General features: G+C 38.0%; 1 protein-coding gene across 7 annotated transcripts in view; it reads right to left on the reverse strand.

Moving 5' to 3' along the window:
* The window catches only part of ERCC6L2 (ERCC excision repair 6 like 2), a 59040-nt gene extending 41087 nt beyond the window's left edge, over positions 1-17953 (reverse strand). For all 7 annotated transcript variants that reach the window (XR_004841933.1, XR_004841931.1, XR_004841930.1 and 4 more), the window contains exons 1-9: positions 17869-17953; positions 14059-14483; positions 11224-11343; positions 9527-9720; positions 6856-7017; positions 6048-6255; positions 4495-4635; positions 2809-2922; positions 1199-1318 (exon numbers count right to left, since the gene is read on the reverse strand). Coding sequence is in view for 3 of the 7 variants with exons in the window: in XM_009638501.2 (XP_009636796.1) it covers positions 1199-1318; positions 2809-2922; positions 4495-4635; positions 6048-6255; positions 6856-7017; positions 9527-9720; positions 11224-11343; positions 14059-14483; positions 17869-17887 (1503 nt within the window). In the remaining 4 variants the exon portion in view is untranslated. The remainder of the gene's footprint in view (positions 1-1198; positions 1319-2808; positions 2923-4494; positions 4636-6047; positions 6256-6855; positions 7018-9526; positions 9721-11223; positions 11344-14058; positions 14484-17868) is intronic.
* Positions 17954-17959: the final 6 nt, after the last annotated feature.

Below are 17959 nucleotides of genomic sequence, written 5' to 3' on the forward strand. Positions count from 1 at the left end.
TGGCCTGCCCGCACCCCCTGCCGGCTCATGTCCAGCTTTCCATCCACCAGCATCCCCAAGTCCCTCTTGGCAGGGCTGCTCTCAATCCTTTCTTCCCCCAGCCTGTATTGATACTGGGGGTTACCCCAACCCAGGTGCATGACCTTGCACTTGGCCTTGTTGAACCTCATGAGGTTCATATGCTGGCCTCTCACATGTATGCAATACGAGAAAAGAAAGATGTTGCTTGCATAATAGCAAATCAATAAAGTAATTACAACCATTACTGCCACAAAAAACGTGGCCCGGCCCGGCCCAGCCCTCCCCCCTAGTCCCAATCGGCAACTGTGAATATCCAGGTTTATATATAGAGAAAAATATAGTATACACCATTCTGCATAGCTTCTCACCCTCCAGTTGCTCTCAGATCAGGAACACTACTAAACCTAATATAGTTTTCTTTTTCATTAGCTACATTAGACGTATTTTTCAGTTATTCATCCTGTTGCCCTGTAAAACCAGTTTCTGAGGTAAGGACTTTTATAGGTTTACACTTAACACACTTATTTTGTTCATCTTTAGCCTGCCTCCCATTAGCTTCATTTGATGTCCAAAGGGTTAGAAAAGACAGTAAGCGGTCAGTGCATCTTCACCAGTTCCATGCTACTCATGATTGTCCCTCTCACATTCATCCTAAGACATTTTTTCTGGAGAGTCCTAGCCTACTTGGTTGCTTCTGTCCCACAGCACCAATCAAGTGATTGTAGCCTTTCTCTGAACCTTTTCAAGGTCTAACACATGGTTTTTGAGAGAAGGGACTGGAACTACCCACAATATTGAAGGTCTGCACAAACCTAAGTCCATAAGGATTTTCTTTTGCTCTTTTTCCTTTCCCAAACATTTCTGACTGCCACTGAGTCAATGGTTTGTTTCATTGAACTGTCATGACAACATGACTCCAAACCCCTTGATTGCAAGTTTCATTTCCATGACCATCACTACATATGACACTAACATCTTAGGATATCTTAGCATCACAGATCACTCTTATCTTTGCCTAGTGGCACCCCAATCCAAGACAGATTTCTGCTGTGGTACCACCACCATAAACAGAATGATTAAAACCCCACAACTATTAGGTGTACATTTTCTTATATCCATATACTACAGCTGCAGATCTATTAATATTACTTATTTTTCCCCTAAAGAAGAGGTTTACCTTCATTTTCCCACTGTACTTTGGATCTGAAATTGTTTCAAAGGCTGCATCTTTGCTTAACTGCACAAAATCTGGAAAGATGGAAAATACCTGGCTGCATACCCGTTTGATATGTGCTTCCTGGAAGAAAAGCAGAAAGTTTGAATAGGTGTTAAAAATCAGAACTATATTGTGACACGAGTAAGACACACAAGCAGTTAAACAGGTTGAAACAAGAAATCTGCCAAAGTAACTCAAGCAGAAAGTTATGTGTTTTTATTCATTTCACTACAGAAGTGCTGGATGAAACATCTCCTGTGTGTTTTGGTTTGCTTCACTTAAAGAAAGAGGATCCTAACCTGAAACCATGGATTCCAGTTGCTAGAGTAAGAGATGCCCAAAATTTCTGCTCCTGGGCAGAGACTGCAATAGGACTGGCCAGAATTGCCAGTCTCAAGAACTCTGTTGGCTTGAGGTTTGCATTACCCAACAGTTGAGTTATTTCTCTTGACCCTCTGGCACGATAAGCCAATATGGGAATTACATATTGATCCACTGATAGGACAAAAAAACAACATGGGAAATGCATTTAAACTGTTCAAAAGCCACATTAAAGCTCCACTGCTAGAATTTGGGTAGCTCTGAATTTGAACGTGACCACACACTTTAAGTCTACTTTTCCAGAGGAGCAGGAAGGATCTCATCTCTCACCTAAGAATAACACATGTGATGGACTTTTATACTAAAGGTAAGGACTACTACAAAATATCAGTTTCTTCAGTAGATGTTGCAGCAGTTAGTATTTATGTATGCCATAAAATACAGTAAGTGTCAAAATGCTCATACATTATTTTAGTGGCTATTTAAACTCTCAAATGTTATTACAACAAAAACTACATACACAATATTAAAAAAAGGCAACATGGAAAACATTTGTGTATTTACTGAGAATTAGGCCCTGGACACCAACAGTAACATTTCCTAAAATGCTTTAATGGAACAAACTTGCCAAAATTAGCTAGGATTTTCTCATTTCCATTGCCTTGTGGCTTCTGAGAGGAAGCGGTAACATCCCTTTGCTCATTTTTGGATCTTAAGAATCACATACAAGCATTTTTAAAAACTCTGCCATTTCTGAGTCATGTAGGTTACTTGCCACAGTAACTAGATAAACTGATACTGTTCTCTCATTGATCATTTTTCTACATTTCTGATGTTTCTCATTATTTGAAGAAGCTCAGCTCTGAATATAAAATTCTGGAAAAAAACAACACACTCTAATTGCATATTATTTAATTACTTGCACAAAGATATTCCTCTTACTAGGCATTTGTCATAAATGGAACAGAATCAGAAATGGCATTATCAAAAATCACTAAAAATTACTCTTCCCCCTAGAACTCTCCAATGTTTTTATAACCCTTATTTTCAGATATGCATTAATACTGTTGTGTAACATCTCTTACCTATTAAATAAGTGCTACATTCTGAATTAGTGAATGGAAAAGGAATTTTGCAAAATATCTTAATTACAGTTCATTAAGACTTAAAAAGGAAGCCAGCAGCAAGTTTAGTTCAAGATTTTTCATCCCATTTTCCACAAGTATTTTTTAGCTACTTCTGAAACTAACCTGCTGCTTACTAGTGTTGTCTGTCTGCAGCAGTGCAGCATGATTTGCAACCTTCTGTAGGATTGTCAGGTAACTAAAGCGCAGTGACTTAATTGTTTCACCATGAGCATTTACCTATAAAAAAGAAAAAAAGATGTTTATACAAACAAATACTCCTGAAAATGAGAAATAATCTAAAGTAAGTGCTATTCTTACAAAGTTCAAAGCATTAGTGATTCTTAGTACTACTATAATTGACCCCAGAGATGCATACTGCATTTCAAACAAAAATGCAGCAAGGTTTTCTCCCTCAGCTTTGTGATCATATTGATACAAAACATCTTCTCAAAAAGGAAAAAAAAACCAACACACACACACAGCTATGTTCATAGTTTGCTAAAAATTTTGGATAGCGTGATATCTACATAAATTACTAAGATAACTAAGAATTCCTTAGTAGACAAAAAGGCAGTAACTTTACAACTGATTTAATTGTAAATCAAACCAGAGCTGTTTGAATGACTTCTTAACCTACAACTGCTAACTTTACTTTTCTCTACAGCAGAAGTGTATAAAGTTTTATATAAACATCTTAAGTAACATAATTCAAACAACTTCAAACATTCCACAATGCAGCAGCAGCATCAGCTATTTTTCTGGTTATGGTTGGCTGATTTGACCAATATTTATTTTCCTTTTCCTTCTCAAGTTACTAAATTTCATGGTTAACCTTGGAATAAGACAGTCCATAAGAGCACTTAAGTATCTGCAGGCCTGCCTAATGCCCTTTGTGAATTAAGTTCAACAGCATTTTACTTTTTTTCTACAAAACATCACAAGAAACAGAAGCCTGCAAAGAACTAATGCTAGTAACCATGGAATATTAAACAGGCTGATAGAGGGATTGTTTTTAAAGAAAAATTCAGAAGACTGAATAAACTACATCATCTGGGGGAAGAAAAAACCAAAACAAAACACAGCACTATACAAGAATCCAAACAGGCCAGAAAGAAAATATGGAGAAGCAAGTATGAGACATATACGTCTAAATGTTAAAAAGGCATGCTTAATCTGAGCCTACTGAGTGATAGGGACAAAACAAAAACAAGGCTAGACTAATTGAGTGTTAATGAATTCCAGAGACAATAGAAGAAATCTACAGAGCTGTTACTTGTGAACAAAGTTCTCCTTATGCTCTATGGCTACTGTCAGGAGTTCCCTCTTGAATGCAGCAAAGCCCAGTGCATGTTAGTGGCACAGAAAGATACAATCCAACTGTAAATGTAACACAAGCAAAGCCCAGACAACCTACTGGGTCTAGGATGCCTCTGATTTGCAGCTTCTGTGCTGACCGCCTGAGGCGTATGGGAGCAGCACACCTGACATGTACTGAATATCCCAGTGCAATATCTTTGCCAACATCAACTGTTTCACAGGTGCACTTATTAATACAACAAATTCAGAATTTACTGCATGTTTAACAACCATCTGCCCAGGGCATGCAAAGCAGCTTTGCTGTAATCCCAAAGTGCCTAACTCCACCATGCTCGTGATGCAACCGCCCATGTTTCCAGTCATAATTTCCCAAGCAGTTGGCCTACAACCACAAGCAACCAGCTTTTCATCAGCAGAGACTCAAGAGAGACCATGTATCTACCACGCAAACAGAAGACTATATTATAAGATTCAAACAGTGCAAGTTCTTACTTTGTAACAACAGTTCTTCCTTTTACGACCACTGTTGCAGCTACAGGGCTCTCCTGCTCGTAATACTAAGCTTACATCTTCTGTCTCCAGCACAGCCTGGTACACCGCTTTCTGGAATTCGGTCAGGGAACAGTATACCATCTGCCAAAGACAGAGAACCCCCAAAACACAATTATGTGCAGCATACAAGGAAATGCAAAGAGCACCACATCAAAAAACATAAAACATTGAAAATAAAGTAGAAAACAAATATATTTTTGCTCAAATAGTTACATGAAATTATTCTGCCACCAAATGAAAAAATCTGGATCTTAACACCAAAATAGTAGGAAAACTGTAGCCAAAATGTATGTATAGTTATTTTATCCCCTTCGACAATTCTACACAGAGTATCAATATCAAGCTATAAAAACCTGCTGTGAGGTTTCTATAAACCCTTCAGTACAGCTTTTGTGGAAGAATAGGAGGAGGAGGGAAAAGTGCAAGAAATAAATGTATAATTGTAATTAAGGATTCTCCTCTGCTTTGCCAGTTACTTAATTTACCCTTTCTTTCCTCTTTTTAGGCACTAGCTGTTGTAGGGCACTACCACAGGCAGTATAAACAGAATAAGCAATGAGAAGGCAAGGATCTACACAGTGCTATGGCCAAAACCCTTATCCCTCTTCTTAGAGACCATGGGTGGCATCTCCATGACATCTTTAGTCTTAAGCAGCAGGAGACAGAAATCCCAAGATCATTCCCTAACCTAGGCCACCCACACAGCAGCAGCACCATGCTGAGCTATAATAATACAGCAGTAACTTGAACATATACTCACATTAACAAGAGAATGAAAAGAATAAAACCCGCTAGATTTAGAAAAGCAACTGACTGACATTTGTGTTAATCTTTCCTTCAGAAAACAGTTTAGACGACATTATTATACGCTAAGGATGAAGAATACCAAAATTTGAAAACAAAATCAGCTGCAAACTAATGTGTTTGTCTACTTAGAAGGAAAGCACAAATATATCTAATAAGATTTTATCAGAACTCTTAGTGTCATCACTCTATATAATGTTCACAATGCCATTAGATGAACAGGATTACAGACCTCCAGCAACCAGCTTTAGGTTTGGTGGGTTTCTTTCATTTAGTGATCGAAAATGAGGGAGTTAAAAACTAAACGCATGCTGTTCTATGTACAAAGTGTCAAGCTCCAAATTCAGCAGTCCTACAAAGAATCTCAAGAGATTTACATACATTGCATTGGGGTTGCACGGATAAATACAAAAGTGCACATAAAATAGATGTGTAAATCACTAGTCAGAAGTCTAGCTGAGCATTTTCATGCTTGATTAACTCTATTTCAACATGCAATCATAGTAATTACGTGAACAAAGCATGCATGTGCATTTTTTCCAAAGCTCTGGATTCTTCTTAAACTCCTAAGTCCAAAAGAAAATCATAAACTATTAAAGGCATGATGAAATAGAAAAAACACCACAAGAAAACAAAAAAGACGAGATATATTCATTAGCATTGTATTTGAAATGTGCAGGCGCTCTTACTCTGTCTTCCTTTTTTGGCAACTGATCACTGATAAGAGCTTTGGTACGTCTCAGAAACCAGCCAGACATTTTTCTTGCTAGCTTCACCATGGCCTTACGACCTGTTGCTAGCTCTCTTTTAGTTGCAGTGTGCCTCTGGCCATGCTCCACTGGATCAGAAAATTTCTTCTTGAAATGTAGTCTGCTACCCAAAAGTCCTGGTACAGCCCTATTAAAAAACAAAGGGGGGGGTGGGGTGTGTGTGAAGGAGTAACAGTATTTTCTTTACTCCAAGGGAGACTATCCCTTTCCATTGATTAAAAACATACCATAAACTGTTTCTGGCTAACAGCAAGAGATCTTAAATTAACAATCACTAGAGCTTTCAACTTCTAAGGAAGTCAGAATGACCTGCACAGAGCAAAGGCCCAGCATTGTTTGAAACTCTGTAATGATTCTCAATCTACTGTGTGGAGGAGATACAAAGAAGATGAAAACAGTACCCTTAAAATGAAAGGTAAATATAGGGGAAAAAAGAAAATAATTTTAACTGCTTCCCAAATTCCCCAAAGAAGCCAGATGGTAAGAGGAGCTCCAAATTTATTAAATAACTGCAAAATAGATACTGCAGATGTATCTACTAGGAGCTTACCTCCAATACATCTACAGAAAAACATACAGTCTCACAAAACATTGGGGGTTTTTGGAGGAGGGTCGTGGTTTGTAGTTTTTGACACAGATTCATCCAAATCATCCAGCCCTATCCCAGTCCCACTGCATGGTTAATATAGATATGTTTAAGTCATTAAAAAAACCCTATTTTATTTACCAGTCCATAACACACCAAAGCTCCTTCATATTGTTTTGAAGAATGGTTCCAGTAAGACCTATGCGAACACTGCATTTTAATGACTTCATCGTTTGAGTTATTTGAGCCTTTGGATTCTTGATTCTATGTGCTTCATCCACTATCACAGCAGACCATTCTACACTGCAGAGCAACAAGAAATATTGTATTAACTGAAATTACTCACTCCATCATTCCACATACACATAGAAAGTGCAGTCAGCTACGCATGTAGCCATGATTATTATAAGACACTATTACTTTTTGGTTTTCCTGTTTTACATTGGATTATACTACTCAGTTTCCTTATATTCTGTTTGTTTAGTAAATTCAGTTGCCATAGTTGAGTATAATGGCTCAATTATATAGCCAAATAAATGAACTACTGTTAACTGCATCCAATGCTGTCTGTGAAGAAAGTAGCTTTCAGTCTCTGGAGCAATCAAACCAGCACATCCCACCAGCACCAATTCCACTCATAAGTAAGATTTAGAAAAATTAAATAAATTTCTGAATTTTCTCTTGAAACATGCTTAACACAGGTGTGCTTCACTTTTCCAACAAAACCTATCCAACGTAACTAGAAGTAGACTGAAAGCATCACTCAACTTCTTTAATACCAGTATGATACCAATATGGCAGAGGACTTCTAATATTCTGTGATTTTGTGACTAGGAGGAACATATCTAGAAGCAGCGACCAAAAGATATTTTGCAGCCAGGTCAAGCATAATACTTGGAGGTGTACTGTGATACTAATTTAAGCCATCAAGTTGCTAGGAAGAGATTTGTTAACATTATGAGATTGCTTTACATATATGAATGAGTATTTCAGAACAAAATCATATCCACTTTGATGATACTTCAAGCAGCAAAAAGCTAAAACACACATATTTAGAAGGAAACCTCTCTCCTGAGCAGGCTGCATTAAATTCACTAATCTGAAGGCTGATCTTGTGGCATTTTTGATGTCTGCTGAATACAGAGTTCCTTCATTCCTAAAATCTGCCAAAAATTGGAATTTCTGATGGGAGCCCATCAGATCACCATATGCTTGGTCCTTCAACTTAATTTCACTTAATTTCTCATTACACTGATTTACATGCGTAACTGAGTCTACACATTCTTATTAGTGATAATTGATTATTTAAGACCAGTTTTTGAGGCAAATCCATCATTCTAGCTAAGCAAGACTCTTCCAGTGTCAAGATCACAGGCCCACTCAATCACATGCTCTGCAGAAACAGTTTGGAAAATCTGTATGCTGAAGTAATATATTTACAAGCAGTCAGTTGTACATCAGACCTGCTCTGCACATGCACCTACTTCCTGACCACTGTCTATCCAATGACTAAGCCGGAAGAGTTCCTCAGAAAGACAACAGCAAGAATTAATGTATGGTAACACAACTCTTTCAGTCTCCTATCTGTGCTTCTTTTTCAGATCTGAGCGCAGACAGAGCTGGAGATCTGACTGTTTTGGTGATGGCTGTCCAGAACACTAGGACACTCGCTGGGGCTGGACCTTTCCCAACACCTAAAACAAGATCTGCAGAGCCACCAACTGCTAAGGGCAGGCTGCTACTACTAGCTGCACAACTTGTACCCTGCTTCCAAGATGATGTAAGGAAAGAGGGGTTGTTTAGCCTGGAGAAGAGGAGGCTGAGGGGAGACCTTATCACCCTCTACAACTACCTGAAAGGACGCTGTAGCGAGGTGGGGGTTGGCTTCTTCTCCCTGGTAACAGATGATAGGATGAGGGGCAGCGGTCTGAAGTTGCGTCAGGGCAGGTTTAGGCTAGACATTAGGAAAAATTTCTTCCCTGAAAGGGTTGTCAGGCTCTGGAATGGGCTGCCCAAGGGAGGTGGTCGAGTCCCCATCCCTGGAGGTATTTAAAAGAAGGATAGATGAGGTGCTCAGGGACATGGTTTAGTGGTGGGATGTCAGGGATAGGTTAAAGGTTGGACTTGACAATCTTAAAGGTCTTTTCCAACCAAAGTGATTCTATGATTCTAAGAGGACCACTAGGATCAGATGAGAGGCTAAGTACTCCTGACCGTAGCCAAAGGAAAGGCAGCATTCCTAGTGTGAAAATGCTGACTGCTATGGAGGAAATAAAGTAGGATTTCTAATACAGCCTGCTGTCAGAAAGACCTTGATTTTGCTAAGTCCATCAAGTATTTAAAACTACACAGAGACACATATACACATCTTGTATCTCAAAGTTTTTAGGACTCAGGAATATCACCAAGCTGGTGAAAAGTGCAAATAACAAGGAAAATACCTTCTGAACATTTGCTAAAAATTCTAAATTTTTCCTCCTTACACTGTATTGAAAGATAAAAAAAATCTCCTGCTTATCTTTTAGCTACCACCAGGTTTCAAGCAAGCAATTCCTCCATGTTTTAGGGAACACTTCATGAACAGGTTAACAGCAAAAAATTAGCTTTCTGAAAACTGTTCAAACTTCTCCCAAGCATCCCACTACAACGTTAGTATGGGATAAACTCTCCAAAGTTAAATGGGACTCTCCTCTTCAACACAAGTTATTGGATTTAACAGTAAATACATTACAAGGAAAGAATAAGTACTTGCAAAGAACAATGCAAACTTAGTTAAAATTCTGTGTGTAGAAAAATACATTAAAATCAGTACCTGTTAAATTCATCCAAATACAGGCGAAGTATCTCATACGTTGTAAGGGCAACTTCACATTTCCCTTGCTTGATGCGACTCAAGTCATCATCCTTTTTACTGCCGTGTAAGATACAGACCTTAAAGTACCCCCATGTGTCTAACTCATCCTTCCAGTTGTACAGCACTGAAAGAGGGGCCACTATGAGGAAAGTCTGAAAACAAATAGCTGTTATAATATTACTGGAAAAACTACAACATAGGACTTCCTAAAAGAGGAAACATCAAAATCATGATATTTATTTTACTGCTTTATAGTTTGAAATGTTTAATTCTGTCGCTTCAAAGCACAGTGTAAAAAGCATCTGAAGAACCAATATAAATTCAAAAGTAATCAGTTTACTCAGATTAGGTAAATAGTACAGAAAAAAATACTGTAGTACTACAAAGGATACAGAAGTAGTGCTACTTATTCAAATTATACTCTAACAGTTGTGATAAGACAGGAGATACTATCACTTTGCTTTGTTATAGCCTCTGTACCTGTGTACCATAAAATGTTTTACAGATGGAGAAAACAAAATGATGAAGAGGGTAAACAGCTTCCTTCAGTCCACAAGGAAAGTCAATATATAATCAAACCAGAAGGACCTGAAAAGGGTTTAAAAATCCAAGACAGCTCATACAACTCATTTAATATCATAGAATAATAAAGTCAGTGAGGTGGGAAGGGATCTCAGGAAGTTTCTAGTCCAGCTTTCTGGTCAAAGCAGGGACTACACCAAATTCAGACATTTAGGGTTTTCCCTAGACCAGTATTCAAAACCCCCAAGGACAGGGCTCTCCACAACCTCTCTCTGTGACCTGTTCCAATATTTAATTGTCCTGAAAGTGCAACTCATCTTCTCTAATTCCCAGTCAGAAGCATTCTTGTTTGGTTTGGTTTTTTTTTTTTTTTTTTTTTTTCCATATGAAGTGCTATCCCTTCACCTCTTCTTCTCTGCCTTATCTTTCCTGAGGAACCTGTATACATTATTCATGGACCTAGTGCCATATGAACCATCCTGTCAGTTAAATATTCCAATTATTCCAATAAAATAAAAATAGCAATGGAAAATAGAGATTGCATGGGTCCTGTGGCAAGTAAAGTTAAAATGATCTTTAGATATCTCTCATTCACACAAAACTTTTACATGTATCTTTATCTGCTGTATTTGATTACCTAGATTATCAGTCAACCTTACTTCTAATATTATGACAGTCATTCAAGAAAATATGCAAGGTCACAAGAATATTAGCAATAAATTCTCCAAATATATGCACTTGCCATAATTATTTAAATATCATGTTAATATATACACACATGCTTTTTGTACTTTAGAAACACAATCACACAAACTGTAGTTTTTTACCCACTGATGTGGGCTTTTCAAGGTATTCTAGCCACAAATCTCATCCATGTATTTCCAAATGTTTTGTGTTAGTGCAGATGAACAGTATTAACAGATTAGACAGGAACAGCTAGATTAGATGATACACTGACAGTCTAGAAAACTGAAGGCTTCCTTAACACTACTAGGAAGTCATGAAGCCCCAATCTACCTAAGTAGCTGAATTTTAAAAATTAATATACACGAACTCCTAAAGTAATCAAACAAACAAAAAATCCAAGTATTGCCTTTTACCAATCTTTAAACTCGTATCCCTAAAAGCTGTACCTTCTTGGGGTTACACTTCGCTTCTTTTTTCATTGTCCTCAGTAAAAATTCTGGCATATTGTTTTCAATATCTTCACGTGTTCCCTTTTTGTGTAACACTGCAGCCAAAAACGAAATGACCTTGAGAAAGAAAATTACTTTCAGTGTTTATGTACAAAAATGCAAACAGAAAGTTAATTAGTTCCACTGAAAATAAACACTTAGGACAAAATCCTGGGTGGGATTTAGAAAGGGAGTTTGGGTATACTGGGTTTTTTGTTTGGTTTGGGGTGGTTTTTTGTTTGTTTTAAATCAATGTCTTTTTAAAATAGAACCCCTTCCCTTGGAGAATCCTGCATTCATGATAAGAACAATTCATTTCTCTACTCTTTCACACTCCAAGTGGAGAAGTCCCAAAAATACAGAAGAGGTTACAAACGAGCCAGCAAAATCCAAAGATGCCTTGCCATTTTTCTCATTTTCAGGAGGGCACTTGAACCTTAGATGAGGAAAACAGAAGGAAGAGATACTTGCTAACTATACTCCCAACATTACTTCTGCAAAAGGAAGAAGAGGTTTAAACGAGAGGCCAGATTTTTACTGTTATGCGTGTGTGTTCCTTTCCTTCCAATTCCTATTGTTAATTTCAAAACTAGTTCTTTCTGTTGTGTTTGGGTCTAGATTATCATAGAATCACAGAATGGTTTGGGTTGGAAGGGCCCTTTAAAGACCACCTAGTCCACACACGCCCTGCAATGAGCAAGGACATCTTCCGCTGGATCAGGTTGCTCAGAGCCCCATCCAACCTCTCCCTGAATGTTTCCAGGGATGGGGCATCTATCGCCTCTCTGGGCAACCTGTTCAAGTGTTTCACCACCACGGTCAACATATTTCTTCCTATCTGGTCTAAATCTACCCTCTTTTAGTTTAAAAACACTCTCTCATCTGCCTCAAATGAGTCAAGGTGATTTCCCTTTGAACTGAGAAGACACTTATTACACCACAGCAGGGACAAACATCCCAGCATAGGCTATTCCAGGGTGTTCCCATGGTAATCCAAAAGAGGAAGAAAGGACAGAGATATCTGGCCAGATCATTCAAACCTGTAAAACCCATTTGGTATCCACGAGGCTATGAAGCAGCAGGAACCAGGTGCATCATCAGAGAAGTGCCCTTCTTTTCAAAATTCAACAGGCCCCCTTTACTGTGAGCAACCAGCTTCCTTTTGCAGCTGTGTAGCAGCTACTCATAGCAGGACAGAGGTAAAACTGCCATCTGCTGATTTCAGAAGAAAAGAGGAAATTTCCTGCACTTTCTCCCTCTAACAACGTGGGGAAAAGAACCAGCCAGGAGTACACGAATGCAGGAAAAATACCCAAGAAGAGTAAAGGTATATGAGCAGAAGACAGAGGAAACCCATTACATATGGGGCCACAGGGTGGGAAAGAGGTATGTACAAGAAAACCAAACATTTTTTTACGTAATATTTCATATAAACTGAGTCTAAGAGGAACTGCAAGTTTGCATGTGTTGTTTGACTTCCATTTTTTTTTTAATCCTTTCAAGAATAAGAATGAAATTCAACTGAACATAAAATCTCCATGTGTCTTCCAGATCCTCAATTTTTGGAAAAATTACACATCACAAATTTGTAACAATAGCAAAAAGCTGTAAAAGGGCAACTGCTGAGAAACCTTTGGCTCTTCCAGATAAACCAGGAAACAACCTAAAGGCCCAAATAGGAAACTTTAACTTACTGCAATCAAGTTAAGAAACAACACTGTTCTACTTGCCTCCACCTCAATTCCAGCTTGAAATGATAGCAACATAGAGTCAGGCCATTTAAGCAAAAATCAGTTCAGAAGTACAAAAAATATTAAAATGCAAAAGTCTTCTAGAAAAGTCTCTATCTCATAAATCAACCTATACTTCATAAATAATAAGGTTCAGCCAACTGACAAACATAAGACAAATTTTCTGTAAGACTAAATCAGTTACTTGCTACTTGAAGTTTAACTAATATTTATTCTTTCATACATATTAATCTTTTCTAAACAAGTGAAATCCTCTTTTACTTCATATCCCCTCAACTGCCTTTCCCATACTGAACCTGAAAACCACAAATACCGTGTTTTATAAAAAATGCAAAAGATACTCTTCCAAACTTCTACCTTTCTGCGAACTTGACACTGCAATTAAAAGAAAGAACCACTAGATGTGAATCCCACACAAGAATACACTGTCACTGTGTGATAAACATGACCAGGTCATTACAGAATCGGTTCTGAGACTCAAAAAATAAAAGGGATGGAAGCGAGACAACTCAATTTCCCTCCCCCCCCGCCCCCGATTTACTGCTACCTTGTATAGATGATGCTTACTATAGGAAATCAGATATTTGCAGTTCTGAGAAGAAACAAAATTCCATAACCACAGAGTTTTTAAACTGCCATGGACAAGAAACATGGCCAAACTTAAGTAAAACATAAGGTAAATGGATGCAGTTTAGTTTTATAAACATCTGTTAGCAGATCAGCAGCAGCTACACAAATCCATGATGCACCACAAAATGCTATGTCCAGAGAAGTTTTGCTAGTTTGCTACAGAACAATACTTTTTTGCACTGATGGGTGTCTGCTGATATTCTCTTAAATAAAAGGCCAACAGACACTACAGCCAGAATTTGTCAGTGAAGGAATGAGCTTGCATTTGACACATGGAGGGAGAAAAGAGAGTGGGGGCAAAGACCATAGTTGCCAAGCTGCTAACTTAAAACCAGACAGATTCACATCTCACAGAAAACACACTGCCAAAAAGAGTTATCTACTCTCTCAAGGTAACAATCGAAAAGAATACCTGTATTGTCTTTCCAAGGCCCATATCATCTCCAAGAATACACCCCCTTTTATTAGCATAGTGTCCATACAGAAATTGGGTTCCTTCCCTTTGATAATCACGCAGGTACCTGTTAATTGTATATGGGATAAAATCGCCATTGTCAGATAATTTAAAAGCAACTGCAGGCGATGGAAGACTTTGGTCAGGAAAATAAGGCTTTTCCAGATCACCATCATCAAATATTAAGTTTTTCCACGATCCTCTACTGGCTTTGACTCTACAAAGTTTAGTTATTAGTATTTTCCTTTCTTTGGAGTCCAAGAATGATACAACAGCAAACGATTTTCCATTCTTGTCCTTTTCAATAGAGGCTATTGTTCCTTCATGAAGTTTCCCATTTTCAAGACAAGGGGCAAGGCATTTCTCTCCAATATGCCAATTATCTGTAAAAAACCAAACAAACAGACATAGTGATAAACTGGCCAAATATAAAAAGTATTTAATTCTGCCACACTAATAAAACATCAAATATAAATTTACCTCACAAAATGCATACAACTTAGGGTAAAAGATTTTACTGAAGGTAGCACTAGAATTAGGATACTGATTATATTTGAGAATCAAATTCTGAGCTAGATGATTGTAATTTGCTGAAGTGCTGCTACTTTATAAATATCTGAAAATCTACAGGAAAAAATCTCACGTAAAAGCCATATTCTGAAACAATAAGTTGTTCTACAGTGGTTTCACACAGGCAAACACTGATATGCTGATGCTTGCAGGTTTAGTGTCCAATTAACAGACCACATGAACTGGTCAAAAAGGCCTTCTACATTAGATACACTTCTGATCTACCTGAACCTAGTACTGTAGTGTCAGTAAATTGTTTTACAAATATAATGACATAGGAAAACATCACCTTTCTCCTAACAAAGCCTGGAACGGGCAAAAAAACCTTTATGTTTAGCAACGACAGAATTGTACTTTAAGAACACTTAATAGCACATCATTTACCTATATCATTCACCAAAGTGGCTAATTACTCAGTAAACTGTTTACATAGCTGTCCAGTCTGGAACTGTTAAAATCTGTTCCTCTGTGTGGTCTCACTACAGTCTTAATACAGCATTTCAAATATTAACAACAGAGATGACTGAACTGCTTCATTTTCAGCTATCTCAGTTTTATATTTCACGCACAAAGATAATTTTTTAAACAGTATGTATGCTGCTAACAGAGAAAGAGGAAGATAAGAACAGCAGTGTGTCAGAGTCCAAAGAACTCACATCATACTGACAAGGAAAAACCCAACAAAATATCTCTTGCAGAAAAATACAAGGCCTTCCCCTATTCATAGTAAAAAGAGAAAAACCTAGTAAATAACACACAGTTTTCCAAATCTGAACTGAGGAAGTGTTGGCTTTTTGTGTTTGTGGAAACAATTTCTAACTTCCCCTGCTAAGCTGTCCCAAAACAGAGAGAGGAACATACATGATTTGTTTCAGAACTTTCATTGTGTCTTATAAAAGTCCTGCTCCTTCTGAGAAAGTCAGCAGCAGCACTGAAACGCAGCAAAAGTTTTTATGGAAGGAACAAGAGAGAGAGAAGCTTGCAAGTATTCCTACTTCCTAACTATGACCAGTGGCAGTGCACCTTTCTGGGTGCATCAACCCAGTTACTCTTCAGAGGTATGGGAAAGAAAAGAGGAATTCCTGAAGGCAAGAAACTTCACCTTCTTCCATTTTTACGCATCAGTGGAAAAAAACTCAAGGAGAAGATAGGTTCTTCTCACTAGTTCCTGAGGTCCTGGAATTGTACACTCACAGGATTATTCTCTACAACATATTAGTTAGATCAGTGATAATTATACTTAATTTTTAAAAATTATTTAAATTACATACTCTAAAAGAAAACAAAAATGTCCATGTAGCTCCCTATTGTGCAAGAAGCAGTGGCCATAAGTTGACACCCAGGTAACAAAAAAAATAGCACAAACATACAGAATACCTCTCTTTTAAAATTCTTCGTCCTTAAATTATTCTTTTAGCTACAGAGATTTCCTGGGTGAGGTGTAGTTTGTCTTTTCAGCAAACCCCAGTGGACCTCTCTCTTTCAAGTAGCTCCATTCCGCCTTCCACACATGCAAACTTCTTGCATTTGATATCTTCTGACTATGAATTTTGCAGGTCTGCTCTCTACTAGCTGACAAGCTTTTGCCTGCTATGAACTTGGATCCCACGACCTAAACTGATGGTCCATTAGTTCTTATGCTAAGATCATAAACCACGACCTCTCCATTGGACTCATAATTTTGCAGACCTCTTTCATAAAGCCCCCCACCATCATTGATAAGTTCTACCCCACACCCTGTGACCTGCATGTAAGCCACTCCATACTCTTTTCAATGCAAAGGATTGAAGTACAGACAGTATATTCAACTAATTACACGTAATAGTATATACCTAACTAGCATTATTCTAATCTCTTAAACTTTAAGGCACTTGTACAGTCTCTCACACATGCTCAAATGCATGAAAAAAACTGCACACATGAAATTCTCCCAGTAGCATCTAAGTCTTTGAGCAATTTCTCAAATTCAAGAAGGAAGACTGAAAAAATGAAACCAGCTATATACAGCACACTGTTAAATACGCAAAACAAAGTTTAAAATAAGAGTAAGCATTTCCAGAATTACTTTCTTTTACAGTAATATCTGAAGTGACATGTGACTTCAGACTCTCACATTAAAACTATGATTTAATACGACAGTGCCTTTGTTTTTAACTAAGCATTTGCTTGAGTTTAATGAGTTGCATGTGACTTGTCAGAGCTAGTGTTCCAGGTGCAAAGTGGAATAAATCACATTGGACAAGGGTTTGAGCATTACCAAACTGCAAACCTAGTGAGAAACAGAATGAAAAAAGGGAAAGAAAAGCAAAGCAAAGGTTACAAAACCCCAGAAAATAATGCTGTACAAGCCAAAGGAAGAATTGCTACTTTAACTAAACTGATCCACTAACTTTTGGGGTTTTAAACCAGAACCATAATTTATGTAGGGTACCATCTTCAAAAATGAAGAAAATTACCTGGCATGGCTTCCTAGCATGGGTACAGAACACTTGTTCTGTGTTGAACACAGAAGGAAGGATGGTATTTTGATGAAGGAAGATGGTATTTAAGATGCCTGGGTGTATTTACCCCTTTTATCACAGCTGAAAAATATGTGCCATTATATATATTGACTGTACTAAATTATGCTGCTCATGGCCTACTGTCACACACTAACTCATTTCAACAACTACTCCTCTACAAACAAAAAAAAGCAAAACAACCATGCATGCTAACTATTGAGGTCTAAACACTTACTGTAGAGAGCAAAGGTTTTTCTACACTCCACTAAATGACTATAAAAGCAAAATTCAAGGATACGATAAAAACACTGCCCTTCTTAAGCTGCAAAGCTTAACTACAAAGTTGTCAAATAAAAGAGGCTAAAAAAACCCTAAAATGTTGTCTTCCAAAAGAGATGTTTTGAGTTCATTTAACCACACGTTTCCACTTGTCCCAGGAAGCAAAATCAAATGTTTCTGATAAGCAGAACCGGTTTAGGAGTTTCATCACTGAATATTTCTAAAACACATACACCACATCTTACGTTCAAACACCTCAGCTCTGCTGCCAGGCGAGGCCTGGCTGCGCTGCAAACTCCCACCCTGCATTACCAAGCACCTCGTAACTTCCACGCCTGCTCTCATCGCCCTCCTGGGCAAGCGTGGGTAAGCCCTGAGTCTCAACATCGCTCTGGAAAGACACACAGAAGATGCTTACCTGGGATATCATCACACATTTTAACTTTTGGCCCTGCAAAGCCCAGCAGAGCAGGTGGGGGGAGGCCCCCGCGGTCAGGTGGGGCCAGAAG

This window comes from Egretta garzetta, unplaced genomic scaffold (genome assembly GCF_000687185.1).
Source record: "Egretta garzetta isolate BGI_Z169 unplaced genomic scaffold, ASM68718v1 scaffold310, whole genome shotgun sequence".
NCBI classification, from domain to species: Eukaryota; Metazoa; Chordata; class Aves; order Pelecaniformes; family Ardeidae; genus Egretta; species Egretta garzetta.